This window comes from Scophthalmus maximus, chromosome 11 (assembly GCF_022379125.1).
Source record: "Scophthalmus maximus strain ysfricsl-2021 chromosome 11, ASM2237912v1, whole genome shotgun sequence".
In the NCBI taxonomy this organism is placed as follows: Eukaryota; Metazoa; Chordata; class Actinopteri; order Pleuronectiformes; family Scophthalmidae; genus Scophthalmus; species Scophthalmus maximus.
In genome coordinates this window covers 17,212,834-17,230,686 of record NC_061525.1, presented here as the reverse complement: position 1 = coordinate 17,230,686, position 17,853 = coordinate 17,212,834, and the positions used below count along the sequence as shown (strand labels likewise).

The 17,853-nt window shown below is 42.7% G+C and overlaps 1 protein-coding gene across 1 annotated transcript; it reads right to left on the bottom strand.

Annotated features, from left to right (window-relative positions):
- Positions 1-1,296: 1,296 nt before the first annotated feature.
- On the bottom strand, positions 1,297-13,969 carry LOC118299031. The gene is made up of 3 exons (XM_035622391.2): positions 13,952-13,969; positions 9,103-9,209; positions 1,297-4,165 (listed from the first exon to the last, which is right to left on the bottom strand). The coding sequence occupies exon 3, from the start codon at positions 4,155-4,157 to the stop codon at positions 2,106-2,108; it is 2,052 nt and encodes a 683-aa protein (XP_035478284.1). The 5' UTR covers positions 4,158-4,165; positions 9,103-9,209; positions 13,952-13,969; the 3' UTR covers positions 1,297-2,105.
- Positions 13,970-17,853: the final 3,884 nt, after the last annotated feature.

The following is a 17,853-nucleotide window of genomic DNA, read 5'->3' as shown; positions in this document are numbered from 1 at the left end:
GGGCATTGCCATTGGGACCGCCTTGATCTGACTCGTGAGGTTCCATTGTGGTTGTCCTTTAACCCTGACAGTGGTCCTTGTCACCAACCACACCCTGTGTTTTTTCGTCCTATATAGGCTAGGTTTCAGACTTTGACCCAGGGCACAGTCTCCTGGTTGAAAACCATGTGGGCGATTCCTTCCTGGTGAGGGTAAAGCAACGACTGTATAACCTGTCAATGATACTCAGAAAGTACGTACTTCTGTTTCAATCCCTGTAATTGTGTTACATCTGTAGTTTCTGCATCATCACTATGAACGGAGTCACTACAGTCACTATAAGAATAAGTCATGTACATATACAATTGTAATCTCCCCTCCTCCTTTCTCCCCCTCTTTCTGCCCACCTCTCCTCCCCCACATTTTTCTCCTCTCATCCCAACTGGTCGAGGCAGATGAGTCCGACTGAGTCCGGCTCTGCCAGAAATGTCTTCCTGTTGTTTTTCTCCATGGTCCCAAAGTGTTTGCTCATTGTGGGAACTGTTGTGTTTCTCTGTAATATTGTGAGGTCTCGACCTCACTATGTAAAGTGCCTTGAGATAATGTGTGTTGTGATTTGGCTCTATGCAAATAAAATTGAATTGAATTTGACTAGTGTGTATCTTAAGTAATTTGTCCTTGATTGTTCTGTTTGTTTGTCCTACCTGAAATTTGGAGGGTATATGGAATTAGAAATGTCCATTTAATTCCAAGAGCTAGAGCTAGTTGTTTATTAATCGAGAAGGCAATGGATTTCCATTTTCTGAGTCAATACCAGCTGGAATTTCAAATCTAGGAATCACATGTTCCATTAAAACATTTTACTATGGTTTGTGGATTTTCTTTCCTTGCAGGAATTAATTATGAATTAATTTTGAAAAACGACCCAAGACAATTTAGGATAAGAATAATAAGAATAATCTCCGACCTTTGGCAATTGTCGGAACCATCCTGTTTAGGTCATGCTTTGGAGGGTGTGTATGTTAATTATATTGCGCACATGTAAGACAATGTCGTACCAAATCTTGTCAGAGCAATATTGATCCAAGGTAGTAAAGAACCATTTATTGATGCATCTTTAGCATATTCATCTTCTCAATTGTTTCCCCTTGCTTCTTCTGATTCTACTCTTGAATACCCTACTCATTTTACTAGGACTTTATGAGATGGCAACATTATTGTTGCTATGACTTAGTAACTAAGTCGGCATGTTGAATTGGTTTACCAGCAGCAGGTACAAATCCCCAGTTCTCCCACGATTTAACAAATCATCCGCTGTTGAAAAAGAGCCTTTTTTTTAATTGTCATTCCTTTATTTTCAGCAAGAACACAAGCACTGCTTAAGGCTATGGATTCAGCAGTTTGTTTTAATGATACAACAACCTCTATTTTTTCAATACAAAACAATAGCATAACCGGATAGAATAGTTTTATCATCAGGGCACATTGATGAACCATCACAATGTAAGACAAAATCATTCATTTTTAGAAAATGTCAATTTTTGATTAGTCGGACAAAATTTGGTTTGGAGTCTGTCCTTCTCTTGTGATTGTGGAATGTTCCCAGTTATACATTTACTTGTATACAAATGGATAAAGAATTAAAAAAAATATCTGGCCTGATAATTAATTGCCCTCCCGTGGCCCAGGAGTTATAGCGGGTCATCCACTAACCAGAAGGTTGATGATTTAAAACCCCGGGTCCTCCAGTCCAAAACAATTGTCCTTCGGGCAAGAAACATAACCCTAAATTGCCCCTGACAGCTGTGTTGACAAACAACACACTCAAACAGGGAGGAGGAAACTCAAAGAAAAATGCAAGAGATAGAAGTCGGAGCGGGAGCTGTTACACAGACCTCATAATTGATAGTCATAATTGATAGAAATAATAAGGTGTAATTGAGCATGTGTGACACATCATTTCTAAAAGCAAGATTAAACATAAGAACACATATATAGCACATCTATAACTCTGTGTCACAGATTACACACTGTTTGAAAAAGGTGACTTGCGAATAACATGCATGTTACACTTCCAACAATAGCAGGATTATCTAGATGGTATCATCCACTGATTCCAACTTGAATCAGCAGTAATCTTCTTGTCCAGCAAACCCAGATTTGACGATTTCTTTGATTCGCTCAGTCTCTTGAGGTCGACAAGTTGGAAGAACGGCTTTCAGGCCGTCCTCTATTTTTTTCATCCTGTCATCGACCTTGATCTCAAAATCTTTCTTGTTCTTCACTACCAGCTGCAGAATTCCTAGCTGGGCTGCCTGGCAGTCGTCCTGCAGCTTCTGACGCTCTACAAGGAACTCTGGATTCTCCTTATCCATGGCCATGAGTTTGCCCAGGCTGCTCACTCTGTCCATCAGGTACTTGCTGGACACTTGAGTGTAGGTCCCCGCGATCATGTGCACCAGGCTGGCAATGTTTGAGGCTTGGAAGGCCTGTGTGTACAGGAGATCTTTTGCGAAGAGCTTGCCATCGTAACTTAGTTTCTTAGTATCATTCGATGTAGTGACAAAATTGTGCAGTGTCTTGCTGAGGCTGGTTCTGATGATGGTGGAAACCATCTGGAAGAAGCGCACCATCTTCTCCCACTGCTCTTTGACTCTGCCCATGGCATCGAGACCCTTGACTAGCATTTTGATGGTGGTGTTGAAGTCAATCTCTTTGATTTTGCAGTTCTGCATTTCAATCAGAATATCAGTCAGCTCCTTCTGGTTCTTCTCCATGTTCTCCAATGACTTCTCATATGACTCCCGTGTTTGTTTGAGTTGTTCTTTGCTCTGCTCGATAGCGAAACGGGCATTGTCAGATGCTGTCTGACCGGCAGATTTGGATTGTGGGCCGTTATCTGCTTTGTACATCATCGGTGGTTTAGGGCCAAGAGCTGGGGAGCCTAATTTGCTTTTGCTCTCAGAGTCAAATTTGCGTGCATCATCAGTCAACCCCTGAATTTCCTCTATCAGCTGTTTAGTTTGGTTCTTATCCCACTTTTGACCTGGGGTATACTGTGCCAGCTTATCACAAATGCCGATGCTTTTTTTACAGAGAGACAGAACACTTGTGCATAGGTTGCCCTTTGGATTCTTCTTCAAATCCTCAGAGATCCTACTGAATTGGCTCTTGTGCCATGAACTCCTTGTTTTTTTGTGTTTCTGATCATACAGGTTCGTCCAGTCTATTTCACTTCCTTCGACAAACCCATTGAGTTGCGATGCAAGCTTCAAAATCTCTTCGGACTTGCTGTAGACATTCATATTTGTGACCTTGTCACCTTTCTTATCTTCAATGTTATCGCCTGATTGCTGAGTGACTGATCCACCTGCTCCCTTTCCATCACCAGTTATAACAGAAGCGCATCCATGCATTACTGCTGTCAGGGATGATGTGATTCCTTCGACGAAATCCATGCCAATGATATCCCACCCGGAGGGAAGGGAATCCATGGATTGATTGTATTTCTCTTGTGCCTCTCCCATCTGCTTTGCCATTTCATCCATTGCTTTCTTGGACTGTTCATTTAGCTTTTTGGAAGTCTGCTCCTTCAATTTGTTTTCCTCCATTTTCTGCTTAATGTTTTCTAGCTCTTCGCCGTAAAAGTTTGATGCATTGACACAGGCCTCCAACAACTCCTGAATTAACTTGATGACATCAGAATACTTATTTTCAACACTGTTTGCTAGTGTCACACATTCATCTGCAATGGTGCGGATGCTCTCCAGTTGGTTTGGCAGGAGAGCTTGAATAACCTCATCAGTGCCATTGAAAAGAGTGTTGACTGCTGCCTTCATGTATGCAGGGACGGTGTCTGTGTGAATACGGATCTGATCCATATTCTTGTGAGCCTCATTGAATGCTTGCCAGCCTGAGTTACAGATTTGCATAAGACATGCCCTGAAGGAGTCTGGATACTTAATGTACTGGAAGCCCTTTGGTGGGGGGTTCTTGTTGATGGAGAAGTCTTCACATGAGGAGATGAAGACGAGCTCCCCCAAGATGGCGATAGAGAGCGGAGCAGGAGTCAGATACTCCTCCCAGTTTGCATTGGGCTGCATCAGCATCTTGGTGGTTTCCCTCATCTCTGATGCAGTGGTAAGACTCTGCGTGGTCTTTGCGATTTGATTGTCCATGTTTTATGCTGTTAAAAAAGCACAGACATAAGATGTCACGCATATATATATATATATATATATATATATATATATATATATATATTTTTACATTTGTATTTCTTATTATTTTGTTGTGTGACTGACACCTGGTGCTGTAACATTAAACTAAACTATACCAGCTGTGACTTCTATTAAAAGATGTTTAATAGGAGGTCTTAGATATTTCATGGGGGCTATTAGCACATCTCTAGGATTAGCAGTCCAAGTGTGAAGGCCCTTGGACTGTGCCACCAAAGTGAAAAAGTTAAGGGACAATTTTATGCTAGGGCAGTGATTAAATTGGCACAAGGTGAGAAAAGATACAGTGCCACAGTTACTTGACCAGTAACTCCCACATGGTAATTCCCCCTGATTTATATATTATAGAGAAAATAAGATATGGAAAAAAAGAAATTTAGTTGATGAAAGACTAAGACCTGTTTGTTCAAATGTATACAGATGGTTCAAAGAAGCTGGAGGATGGAAGAATTGGATTTGCTTTTGTTGTCCCAGATTAAAATAGTAACCTAAAGGAAAATAAAATAATTTGGCTGTCTATACAGTTGAGATGTTAGCCATTGTTATCACACTGCAGTGGACAGAACCGAACAATCTTAAAAGGGCCATTGTTTGCTCAGATTCATTATTGGTATTGTTCTCATTGCAGGCCAGATATACTACATATGAAATTAATAGAATGTTAGAAGAAGTCAGGATTAAGTGGGTCTCAGCTCACAAGGGCATCGAGGGGAATGAAACGATGGATTCTTTAGCCAAACAAGCTCTGACACGAGATAGAACTGTGGATATAATTTTAAGCAAAGCTTTTTTAAGTAGTGACTCTCTCTCTCTCTCTCCCTCTACCTCTCTCTGTCTTTCTCCCCCCCTCCCTCTCTCTCTCTCTCTGTCCCTCCCTCTCTTTCTACCTCTCTCTCTCCCTCTCTCTCCCTGAGGCACTTTAACAGCTTGGGACTTGATTTGAGCCTGTTTTTATTGGATGACAATAAGGTGCCCGCCCTGTACGGGACTGTACTGAACCATCCCAGCTGGGCAGGGGCCACATTGTCCAGACTGCTGCAGACTGTGAGGGTTTCCATGCTGGGCCAGGTGGTGGAGTTGGCTGGGAGTTAGATCCATCAGGATTATTAAAAAAACTGCTGGATTACTGGAAGGAAATACTGACCGATCAAAACTTCCTGCCGTTAAAAACGTTCACTGATGGATCGTCGCCAAACACAGAGGACCCTTTTCCTAACAGTTTTCTGGCTGAGGATTTTAAGGATTACTCTGGTCCTCTTTTAAATCCAGTCAACCCGGTCTCCCTGGAGGGAGGATCGGGGAAAAGCTTTTATAAAATTTTGGTAAAAGTTTTGAACAGACAAAAACTGAACGGACGGACTGACACTGCGTGGAGGGGATACCTAGGGCTGGACCCGGGATCCAGACCCCAGCGGAGGTCTTTATACAAACCTTCACTAAGAGGCATGGGGACTTACAGTGGAGGATACTCCACTTCGTTTTAGGGCAAGTCAAGATGGAGGTGTACGTCCGCAGAAAGAGGAAGGTGGAGGGAAACCTCCATGTTGAGTCGGCCCCTGTCTGTGTTAACCTGATCAAAGCCAGACTGTTGGTTGATTTTAGTTTCTACAGAACAGCAGGTGACCTTGACTCTTTTAAAGATCTGCGGTGCTTTAATAACAGTTTGTGTTCTGTCACAGCTGGGAAACTCACTTATGCAAATTACCTGATGTGAATTATATATTTTTTTGAAATTTATTTTTGAAAATTATTTACTAGGAAATGACTTGGTACACTGTGTACAGTTGAGAAAAAAAAGCCTAATAAAAGTTGATTTCAAATTTTAAAAAATCTCTGTCTGTCTCTCAATTCAATTCAATTCAAAAATATTTATTGGCATGGAAGTTATAAACAACGATGTTGCCAAAGCATAAACATACAATTGTACGAACATTCGGACGGAACACAACAAACAGTAACACAAACATTAACAACATTAAGATTGATTATATTTATTATATATTCAGTATAAAGTGTGTGTGTGTGTGTGTGTGTGTGTGTCATTCTTTCACTGTCCCTCATGTTGTCGCATGTTAAAACTTATTGTGCAGCAACATTTGCTCTGTCTCCTTCTCCCTTGAGTTTCTTGAGTTTTGAGACGTCGTTGAGCTCTTTGAAATCTGACATCACAGAGTTGAATTTTTTGAAATAAGTATTCCTTGTTTCACTGAATGTTTTACAGTGTAGGAGAAAGTGCATCTCCGTCTCAACCTCACCTGTGGAACAGTGACCACATGTTGGCTGTGTGTTAAGTGAAGGAGGAAGAGCTCATCGTTCACTCTGTGTTTTTATGACTTAATTTATTCAATACATTCATTTATTTTATTTTTTTATTTTTAGTGCATTTGTAAAAAAAAAACGTGATGTTCTGGTGAATGTGTGTGTGTGTGTGTGTGTGTGTGTGTGTGTGTGTGTGTGTGTGTGTGTGTGTGTGTGTGTGTGTGTGTGTGTGTGTTTCTTTCACTGTCCCTCATGTTGTCGCATGTTAAAACTTATTGCGCAGCAACATTTGCTCTGTCTCCTTCTCCCTTGAGTTTCTTGAGTTTTGAGTCGTCGCTGAGCTCTTTGAAATCTGACGTCACAGAGTTGAATTTTTTGAAATAAGTATTCCTTGTTTCACTGAATGTTTTACAGTGTAGGAGAAAGTGCATCTCCGTCACAACCTCACCAGTGGAACAGTGACCACATGTCCTGTTTTCTTTTGGTTGCCATGTTTTTTTGTGTCTTCCTGTTTCGATGGTCACTTTGTGGTCACTGAGCCTGAACCTGCTCAGGATCTGTCTCTGCTTTCTATCTCTGACAGTAGAGAGATATTCTGCTAATGTATAATCTCTTTTTAGGGCCGGACAACATTCTAATGTACTCTGGCTTTTAGTTTCTTCTTTCCAATGTTCCAGATAGGTTTCTTTACATTGTGTTATGATTTGATTGAGTCTGACTGGTGTTTGGAGAGCAGTGTTGTTGTGAGGCAGGTCAGACTGGGTCTGAGAGGGGGCTGTTAGCCTCAGGACCAACTGACATAGGGGACTCTTTTCTGGGCTCAGCTCTTGAGTGTGTAGGGCTTTGGAGTGGAGGGTGTCTCGGGGGCTGGATTTCAGGTGGTTAAAAAAGTTGAGCGTTCTCTTTTGAATGTTTATGTTCAGTGGGTATCTGCCTACTTCTGCTATACATGCGTTTGTTGGTGTGTTTCTGTGAACATGTAAAATGTATCTGCAGAATTCTGCATGTAAGCATTCTGTTGGATGATTGTCCCAACGTGTGTGTGTGTGTGTGTGTGTGTGTGTGTGTGTGTGTGTCGTTCATTCACTGTCCATCAGGTTGTGGCATGTTAAAACTTATTGCGCAGCAACATTTCATTCTTCCATGAGTTTCTTGAGTTTTGAGACGTCCTCTTCTCTGTCTGTCTGTCTCTCACCCTCCCTCTCTCTCTGTCTCTCAATTCAATTCAAAAAGCTTTATTGGCATGAAAGTTTCAAACAACGATGTTGCCAAAGCATAAACATACAATTGTACAAACATTCAGACGGAACACAACAAACAGTAACACAAACAGTAACACAAACAGTAACACAAACAGGAACACAACAGTAAGATTGATTATATTCATTATATATACACACAGTATAAACTGTGTGTGTGTGTGTGTGTGTGTGTGTGTGTGTGTGTGTGTGTGTGTGTGTGTGTGTGTGTGTGTGTGTGTGTGTGTGTGTGTGTGTGTGTGTGTGTGTGTGTGTGTGTGTGTGTGTGTGTGTGTGTGTGTGTGTGTGTGTGTGTGTGTGTGTGTTTCATTCACTGTCCCTCAGGTTGTGGCATGTTAAAACTTATTGCGCAGCAACATTTGCTCTGTCTCCTTCTCCCATGAGTTTCTTGAGTTTTGAGACGTCGTTGAGCTCTTTGAAATCTGACGTCAACAACAAGCTGCTTTTTCCTTAACTCTACTGTGATCATATGATGTTTATCTTATTTATCTATTTATTGACTGACTTCAATCTGATGAATGTTGTTTGTTTGTTTATTTGTTTGTTTGTTTGTTTGAAATGTTTTAATTCAGTTTGTTTGAAAAATTAATTAAAAAAAGGTTTCTTTAAAAATCAATCTCTCTGTCCCTCCTGCTCTCTCTCCCTCCCTCTGCCTTCTCTTTCTCCCTCTCTCTCTCTCTCTCTGTGTCTGTCTCTCTGTCTGTCTCTCTGTCTGTCTGTCTCTGCCGGGCCTGAGGTCGGCCCGCCACACCAGGACCATTCTGAACGAGTGGAACAACAGACTGGACAGTGAAAACAAAGGGATGCTGCGGGACTATTTCAATGGGACCGAAACCCCCGATTTTGGGAGACCCTTCTCCGGACATTGAGCTCATCTTTCACTCTGTGTTTTTATGACTTTATTTTATTTAATGCATTCTTTGACTTATTTTGGGTTTTTATTTTTGGGGCATTTGTAAAACAACCCTGATGTTTCTGGTGAATTTTTTAATAAAAGTTGTTTTCAAAAATCAAATCTCTCTCTTTCCCTCTCCCTCTCTCTCTCTCTCTCGCAAAGAGGGAAACTTGAAGTGAAAGGGTGTTCTGCCCTGAACCTCGACAACATGTGGCTGACGGTGGATTAGGACAGATGAGAATAGGGCAGCTCATGAATAGCAAAGTAAAAAGAACGTGTCGGGAATGTAACAACACAACCGATGGTCTGATTTGACTCAGTAGTAGAAATAGAATGAATGGATAGGTTTGCATATTCATGATATATAGAGATAGATAGGTATATCGATCCCGGTGTTACAGCAGCAGGTATATATTCGATTGCAAAACAATCTGCAAATGTATTTAGTATGAAAATCGTTAAATGTTCTTACCCGTGTGGTTCGTCTTGGTTCGGGATGCGGAGGATCAGGAACAAGTGGAACTCAGTCGGATGGAGACTGAAGATTTATAGCACTTTGATTGGGGGGCGGGTCCCTCTCTGAAAGCACGTGACACACACACACACAAACACACACAAACACACATCATTTATATCTCTTTGGTCAAACCAGCCATCCCTAAATTTGGAGTGCACCTGTTTGAAATGGTTATCATTTTACAGCTGTTCGACTGTCGTACTGAATAAGGACTACAGCAACAGCTGGACATAGAAGAAAAGTACTGTCAGAACTGGGCCCTGGCTGTAAATATGAAGAAAACTAATTAAATGATCTTTCAAAAACGCCCCAGATGCCAAGAGAACAAACACCAATTCACCATAAACAACCATATCATCTGAACGTACTATGAGTTATACCTACCTTGGTATAACCATCACTGCATCAGGGAGTTTCAACATGGCAGTGAACGCACTGAAAGAAAAAGCTGGACAAGCCCTAAATGCAATTTAGATAATCCATCCAGCCCATTGCACTGTACGGTAGTGGTGTGTGGGGCCCACTCAGTCATCAGAGTTTCACCCGTTGGGACAATCATCCAACAGAATGCTTACATGCAGAATTCTGCAGATACATTTTACATGTTCACAGCAACAAACGCATGTATAGAAGAATTAGGCAGATACCCACTGAACATAAACATTCAAAAGAGAACGCTCAACTTTTTTAACAAGCCCCCGAGACACCCTCCACTCCAAAGCCCTACACACTCAAGAGCTGAGCCCAGAAAAGAGTCCCCTACGTCTTCTTTCTCCTACACTGTAAAACATTCAGTGAAACAAGGAATACTTATTTCAAAAAATTCAACTCTGTGACTTCAGATTTCAAAGAGCTCAGCGACGTCTCAAAACTCAAGAAACTCAAGGGAGAAGGAGACCGAGCAAATGTTGCTGCGCAATAAGTTTTAACATGCGACAACCTGAGGGACAGTGAAAGAATGAGACAGACACACAGACAGACAGAGAGGGACAGAGATTTATTTGATTTTGAAAATGATTTTAATGATTATTAAAAATTCATCAGAACATCACGTTTGTTTTTTTTTTACAAATGCACAAACATTTAAACAAATTTAATTAAATAAATGAATGTATTAAATAAATAGTCATAAAAACACTGAGTGAAAGATGAGCTGAACACACAGCCGTGGTGAAACACCACTGGTTTAAACACTCCTGTATGTCCTTCATCAGAGAGAGGAATCTGAAATCCACTCTCACTCCCACCAGAGACACGTACATTTTTGTCAGCTCTTGTCCGGACACATTTTCTATCTGTTTTTTTCTGCTTTTATAGATCGACAGTTTGGCCTGACCAACAACAAAATTCAACAATTGCCACTTCTTTGCATCTTGTTTTCTGTAGCCAGCACCAAAAATAAAACCAGTCTCTGTAAAAACCTCCCCACAGTCCAAAAACACGGTTTTTAAAATGTCAAAAAGAGGTTTCATTCTGTGACAGTCCAGATAACAGTGAACAATGGTCTCCGTGTGTGGACAGAATGGACATGTGGAGGACACGGTGGGATTTATCTTGTATAGAAAGCTGCTCACACCCCGCCAATTTTTTTTGGCCTGAGAATCACTGTCCTTGCTTGTTTGTTTTATTTTTCTCACAGTCATTATGAGAAGACTGTTAGAAAAAATTATATGTTGCTGCACAATAAGTTTTACATGCCACAACCTGAGAGACAGTGAAACACACACACACACACACACACACACACACACACACACACACACACACACACACACACACACACACACACACACACACACACACACACACACACACACACACACACACACACACACACACACACACACACACACACACACACACACACACACAGAGAGAGCCAGAGAGGGAGGGACAGAACGTCTCGAAACTCAAGACACTAATGGGAAAGTTGAATGTTGCTTCGCAATAAGTTTTAACATGCCACAACCTGAGGGGCAATGAAAAACACACACGCACAAAAAATAAATACATAAAAATGGATAAATGAATGTATTAAATAAATAGTCATAAAAACACTGAGTGAAAGATGAGCTGAACACACAGCCGTGGTGAAACACCACTGGTTTAAACACTCCTGTATGTCCTTCATCAGAGAGAGGAATCTGAAATCCACTCTCACTCCCACCAGAGACATGTACATTTTTTTCAGCTCTTGTCCGGACACATTTTCTATCTTGTTTTTTCTGCTTTTATAGATCGACAGTTTGGCCTGACCAACAACAAAATTCAACAATTGCCACTTCTTTGCATCTTGTTTTCTGTAGCCAGCACCAAAAATAGAAGCAGTCTCTGTAAAAACCTCCCCACAGTCCAAAAACACGGTTTTTAAAATGTCAAAAAGAGGTTTCATTCTGTGACAGTCCAGATAACAGTGAACAATGGTCTCCGTGTGTGGACAGAATGGACATGTGGAGGACACGGTGGGATTTATCTTGGACAGAAAGAGATTCACTGCCAGAGCCCCGTGGAGGATCCTCCACTGCAGGTCTCCAGACCTCTTGTTCAGCGGAGGCCTGTACAAGAGTCTCCACACCGGCTCGCTGTCTTGTGGCAGTCTTTCCTTCCACACCATGTCCTTCCTTGTAAATCGTCCCAAAAAAACTTTAAGATGGTTGACTGTATGTTTTTTAAAAGACCAGCAGGGGGCTCCATACATTCTAGTTTGTGCCAGAGGCTGGATGTTACCAAGTTATTAATGATAAGCACCCTGCCTCTGAAGGACATGTGGGGAATCAGTCACCTCCATTTACTTTACTTACCCTCCACTTTTCAAACTCTTCCTTCCCAGTTCATGGCTGTGGTTCTTTGATCCCCCAGGTACTTTAACCCACCTGGAAGAGAGGGAGACCTCCAGCCCATCTCCCCACTGCCAAGGCTTCAGGGAGAGAGAGAGAACGTCTCGAAACTCAAGACTCTCGTGAGAGAATGAAATGTTGCTGCACAATAAGTTTTAACATGCCACAACCTGAGGGACAGTAAATCAAAGACACACACACACACACACACAGAGAGAGCCAGATAGAGGGGGAGAAAGAGAGGGAGGGACAGAGAGAGAGGGACAGAACGTCTCGAAACTCAAGACAATCATGGGAAAATTAAATGTTGCTTCGCAATAAGTTTTAACATGCCAACACCTAAGGGGCAATGAAAAAAGCACACACACACACACACACACACACACACACACACACACACACACACACACACACACACACACACACACACACACACACACACACACACACACACACACACACACACACACACACACACACACACACACGGATAAATGAATGTATTAAATAAATAGTCATAAAAACACTGAGTGAAAGATGAGCTGAACACACAGCCGTGGTGAAACACCACTGGTTTAAACACTCCTGTATGTCCTTCATCAGAGAGAGGAATCTGAAATCCACTCTCACTCCCACCAGAGACACGTACATTTTTTTCAGCTCTTGTCTGGACACATTTTCTATCTTGTTTTTTCTGCTTTTATAGATCGACAGTTTGGCCTGACCAACAACTAAATTCAACAATTGCCACTTCTTTGCATCTTGTTTTCTGTAGCCAGCACCAAAAATAGAAGCAGTCTCTGTAAAAACCTCCCCACAGTCCAAAAACACGGTTTTTAAAATGTCAAAAAGAGGTTTCATTCTGTGACAGTCCAGATAACAGTGAACAATGGTCTCCGTGTGTGGACAGAATGGACATGTGGAGGACACGGTGGGATTTATCTTGGACAGAAAGAGATTCACTGCCAGAGCCCCGTGGAGGATCCTCCACTGCAGGTCTCCAGACCTCTTGTTCAGTGGAGGCCTGTACAAGAGTCTCCACACCGGCTCGCTGTCTTGTGGCAGTCTTTCCTTCCACACCATGTCCTTCCTCTCACTCAGCTTCTTCCTGTGTGTGGCCAGAACACAGTTTCTGTACAAACCTTTTCCAGTTCGCATTTGAAAATCCGCAGCAGTGCGTGGTTTATTTTGTGCCGGTGAGTCAGTATGATTTATTAAAAAAACAATGTCCCATTGAAATAGTCCCGCAGCATCCCTTTGTCTTCACTGTCCAGTCTGTTGTTCCACTCGTTCAGAATGGTCCTGGTGTGGCGGGCCGACCTCAGGCCCGGCAGGGAGGCCACTGCCTCTGTGTTCTGGAGACCAGGACCAGCAGCCTCCACGACCCCCCTCAGTTTTGTCACTCCAGCTCTCGTTAGTCTCTCGGTGAGTCCGGGTCTGCTGCCATCGTGGAGACCCAGCCGGGCCCCCCACACCAGAGGCTCCTCCAGGAGCCAGAACACAGATGCTGCAGGTTCCAGTCTGGACCATTTTAAACGTTTCCATGCTTTAAAAAGTCCTTGATAAAAATGAGGCATTTTACACAAAGGGATAAAACCACAGTCCACTAAAAACAATGAAGCATCGAGACTCAGACCTGCTTAAAATGGTGCCCAGACGACATCATCATTCCAAAATAAAAACCTCTGTATGAACTGTAGTCTAAAAGCAGCTGTCCAGGTCTCTAAGTCCACGAATCCCTGCCCTCCCTCCTCCTTTGGCAAGTATAAAACACATTGAGGAGACCAGTGTAAATCGTCCCAAAAAAACTTTAAGATGGTTGATTGTATGTTCTTTTAAAAGACCAGCAGGGGGCTTCATACATTTTAGTATGTGCCAGAGGCTGTATGCTACCAAGTTATTAATGATAAGCACCCTGCCTCTGAAGGACATGTGGGGAATCAGTCACCTCCATTCACTTAACTTACCCTCCACTTTTCCAACTACTCCTTCGCAGTTCATGGCTGTGGTTCTTTGATCCCCCAGGTACTTTAACCCCCCTCTCTTCCAGGTCAACCAACCTGGAAGAGAGGGAGACCTCCAGCCCATCTCCCCACTGCCAAGGCTTCAGGGAGAGAGAGAGAGAACGTCTCAAAACTCAAGACACTCATGGGAGAATGAAATGTTGCTGCGCAATAAGTTTTAACATGCCACAACCTGAGGGACAGTAAATGATCTACGCCCGCCCTGCCACCCCCACCCACAGAGAGAGAGGGGGAGAACAGGAGGGAGAAAGAGAGGGAGGGACAGAGAGAGAGGGAGAGAACATCTCGAAACTCAAGACACTCATGAGAGAATGAAATGTTGCTGCGCAATAAGTTTTAACATGCCACAACCTGAGGGACAGTGAATGAAAGACAAAGAGAAACACACACACACACACACACACACACACACACACACACACACACACACACACACACACACACACACACACACACACACACACACACACACACACACACACACACACAGGTAGCTGTATATTTGTACGTGTATAATGTAGATGTGTGCATATAACGTATGCGTATACGTTGTGATAAGCGCCTGCTCATTAATGTGTGTCTGTTGTGTGATGGTGTGCCCTTGCCTGGCTAGGAAGCAAATGGGGCTGGGTTAGTGCCATTAGTCCCAGTGATTAGGGATTTTTTCTGTCATATCTGAATCACAATGTCATCAAACTACTGTGGCCCCGGAAACAAGTACTTCTCCTGAGCATAGCCACGAGCCTTTTACATTCCCGACACAAACTGTCGTGGCTCTATGCTTGTGTACAAACCGCACCTACGTCACAATCGCGCCTTTGTTTTGCAAGCAACATTTCGAATGCGTTGCCGCTCGGAAAGAGAGTGCATCGGTCAAGGGTAGCGGGTCGATGCAGATTTTGTTTTGCTCGGGTTGCACAGTGCTATTCTGGTGCTCCTCATCTTGACACTGAATTGTTTTCTCATTACTGCTGCTCACACCCCGCCACTTTTTTGGCCTGAGAATCACTGTCCTTGCTTGTTGGTTTCATTTTTCTCACAGTCATTATTAAAAAAAATTATATGTTGCTGCACAATAAGTTTTAACATGCCACAACCCGAGGGACAGTGAATGATACACCCACCCCCACAGAGAGAGAGAGGGGGAGAATAGGAGGGAGAAAGAGAGGGAGGGACAGAGAGAGAGGGAGAGAACGTCTCGAAACTCAAGACACTCATGAGAGAATAAAATGTTGCTGCACAATAAGTTTTAACATGCCACAACCTGAGGGACACGAATGAAAGACACACACACACACACACACACACACACACACACACACACACACACACACACACACACACACACACCAAATATTCTGCTCGTCTGTCGACAGCATTGAAAGACAAAATATATTTACCTTGTTGTCACCTTCTTTTAGTTTAACCGGGTCTCACAGGTTTTGTTGGATTCATAAATCTATTTAAAATAGATTTATATCATGTAAATACCAAATGTATTTATAAGAAATGAGTTTGTGTTGTGTCGATATTCCTCTTCTCGTGAAACTAGGGCAAAAACAGGAGCAGATGAGTAATACTGCAGAGATACACAGTCCCCACCCCACCTTTGTGTTTTCGCTGGACATGTCAAGGAACTCATTACTAAAAAAAATTAAAATTGAAATTAAAAATATAATATATATTATAATTTTACAGCTGTTCATTAGTTAAACACTTCACAATTCAAAATTTGTTGCGTTGAGACAGACAGAGAGAGAGACAGACAGAGATAGAGAGAGAGAGAGGGAGAGACCGCGAGAGGGAGAGAGAGACAGAGAGAAGAGAGACCTGCACAGCCTCCGAAAGAACACTGCTGAGGCAGTGAGGAAAATGGCAGACCAGGCCAGTAAGGAATTCCCTGATACTCGCATTGTGATCTCCACCCTACTGCCTAGGACAGACAGCCCTCCTCATGACATCAACATGGAGATCAGAAGAGGATGTTCCACCTTACCTGGGACCTCTATGATGGACCTTATCTTCACAAAGAGAAGGTGAAGATCTTTGCAAAGGCCCTCAAAGACACAGCCATAGGATCCTCCACTAGGAGCATCAGAGACCATCCCAGACCTGCTCCTCCCATCACCACCCCAGGATCATCCTGCTGTGAGGAGACACAACAGCTCAGCCTCGACCTCCCACTCCCCGCCCACCCACCACTATAAATCACAACCAGAGGAGGCTACTTTACCCCCCCTTAGTACCGGCCCACAAACCCCATTTACAGCAGAACTATGCAGAGCTATGCGGAGCTATCCAGCAGGACCTCCACCTGGTCCCCCTCCCCATCCACGGCAGCATAGCTATGCACCAGCACCTGCCCCTGGCCCCCCTCCCCACCCACGGCAGCGTAGCCATGGACCCACGGACTTTGCTGTTAGTTGGTAAAAATAATACGAGTAATTGTAGTAGTCAGTACAATGGTACTATTAGTGAAAATAATACAAACTTCCATGAGATTTGTATCAAATTATTATTTTGTATTATAAATGTATAAAAAATATATATATATTTGTCCCACTATACAGGTCCATTTTGATTTTTTTCAAATGCGTTCATTTTATATAAGCTGTTGGAATATTCAGGGTCTCCACTCTTCAACCTTTGAGCTGAAGACTGGAAACTCTGAATTCCTGAAATTTATCAAAGACGTTGATATTATTGTATTGACAGAAACATGCTGTCAAAATGATTTGCTCACTCACTGTCCCCAAGGATATAATGAAGTCATGGTGCCCTCTATAAAATCAAAAAACATACGTAAGGGCAGAACATCGGGGGGGATCTTGGTGTGGTATAAAGGAGATCTTTGTCATCAGATCTCACCAGTAAAACAGGGTAAATCCCATATTTGGCTGAGGTTAGATCAAACCCTAGCCATAACTGAGAGAGATCTATATCTCTGTGCAATCTATTTACCCCCAGTAGATTCTCCTTATTTTGAAGAAGACGTATTTGACACTATCCATTCAGAAATTTCCAGCCCCAGGGAAACGTGCTTCTAACTGGAGATCTGAATGGACGAACAGGAATTGAACATGACGTCATCGACCCACAGGGCAACAACCATATAAATGGCGCTGATGGCTCCATTCTCAATTATGCTCCCTGTATTTAGCCAGCAGCTAAATAAAACGGTAAACAATGAAGTACAAATCATAGGGATGTTAACGGGCATTGCAGGAACGAAGAAAGCAGCGCAGAATGAAGTGAAATGGGACCATGCAGAGTCATACTTTTATTGTAATCTTTGCAAGTCCAAGTCTCATGTAATGAGATGCAGAGATCACGTAAGACTGAAGTGAATCTTCTAGTCTAGCAGAGTTTGTGGAAAGGCTGGGCACACAGGCCCTGAGGCGCAGCATATTCTGAATTCCTGGAATTTAAAATCGGGACAGGGAGTAAGCAGTTTTATTGTCCAAGCTAGGCAGGTGCGCTGCGCGGAGTGTGAAATTGCCTAGGACATATAACCATGTTAGTCGTCTAACAAATGTTATTAATAAATGGGATTGGTGCAACCCTTTTTAATGATATTAACAGTAGCCTCGTTATCACAGAAAACACAGATTTGTTTCCCAGACCGTAGGTTGCCCCAGAGAATGCATGCAACAACAATGGGATACAACTCAAAATGCGGTAGAATGTAGATCAGAAGGAAGAGCGAGCAGTTCTTTAGGCGGAATATCAGCAACCATTGATGATTCTAAATCTATCCAAAACCAATGGAAGGAGCTGCATTGGTAAAATTTTCGAGGCGACTGACGTTTCTGCATTGTCGTTGTGAGAAAGGAAAATACCGTTCC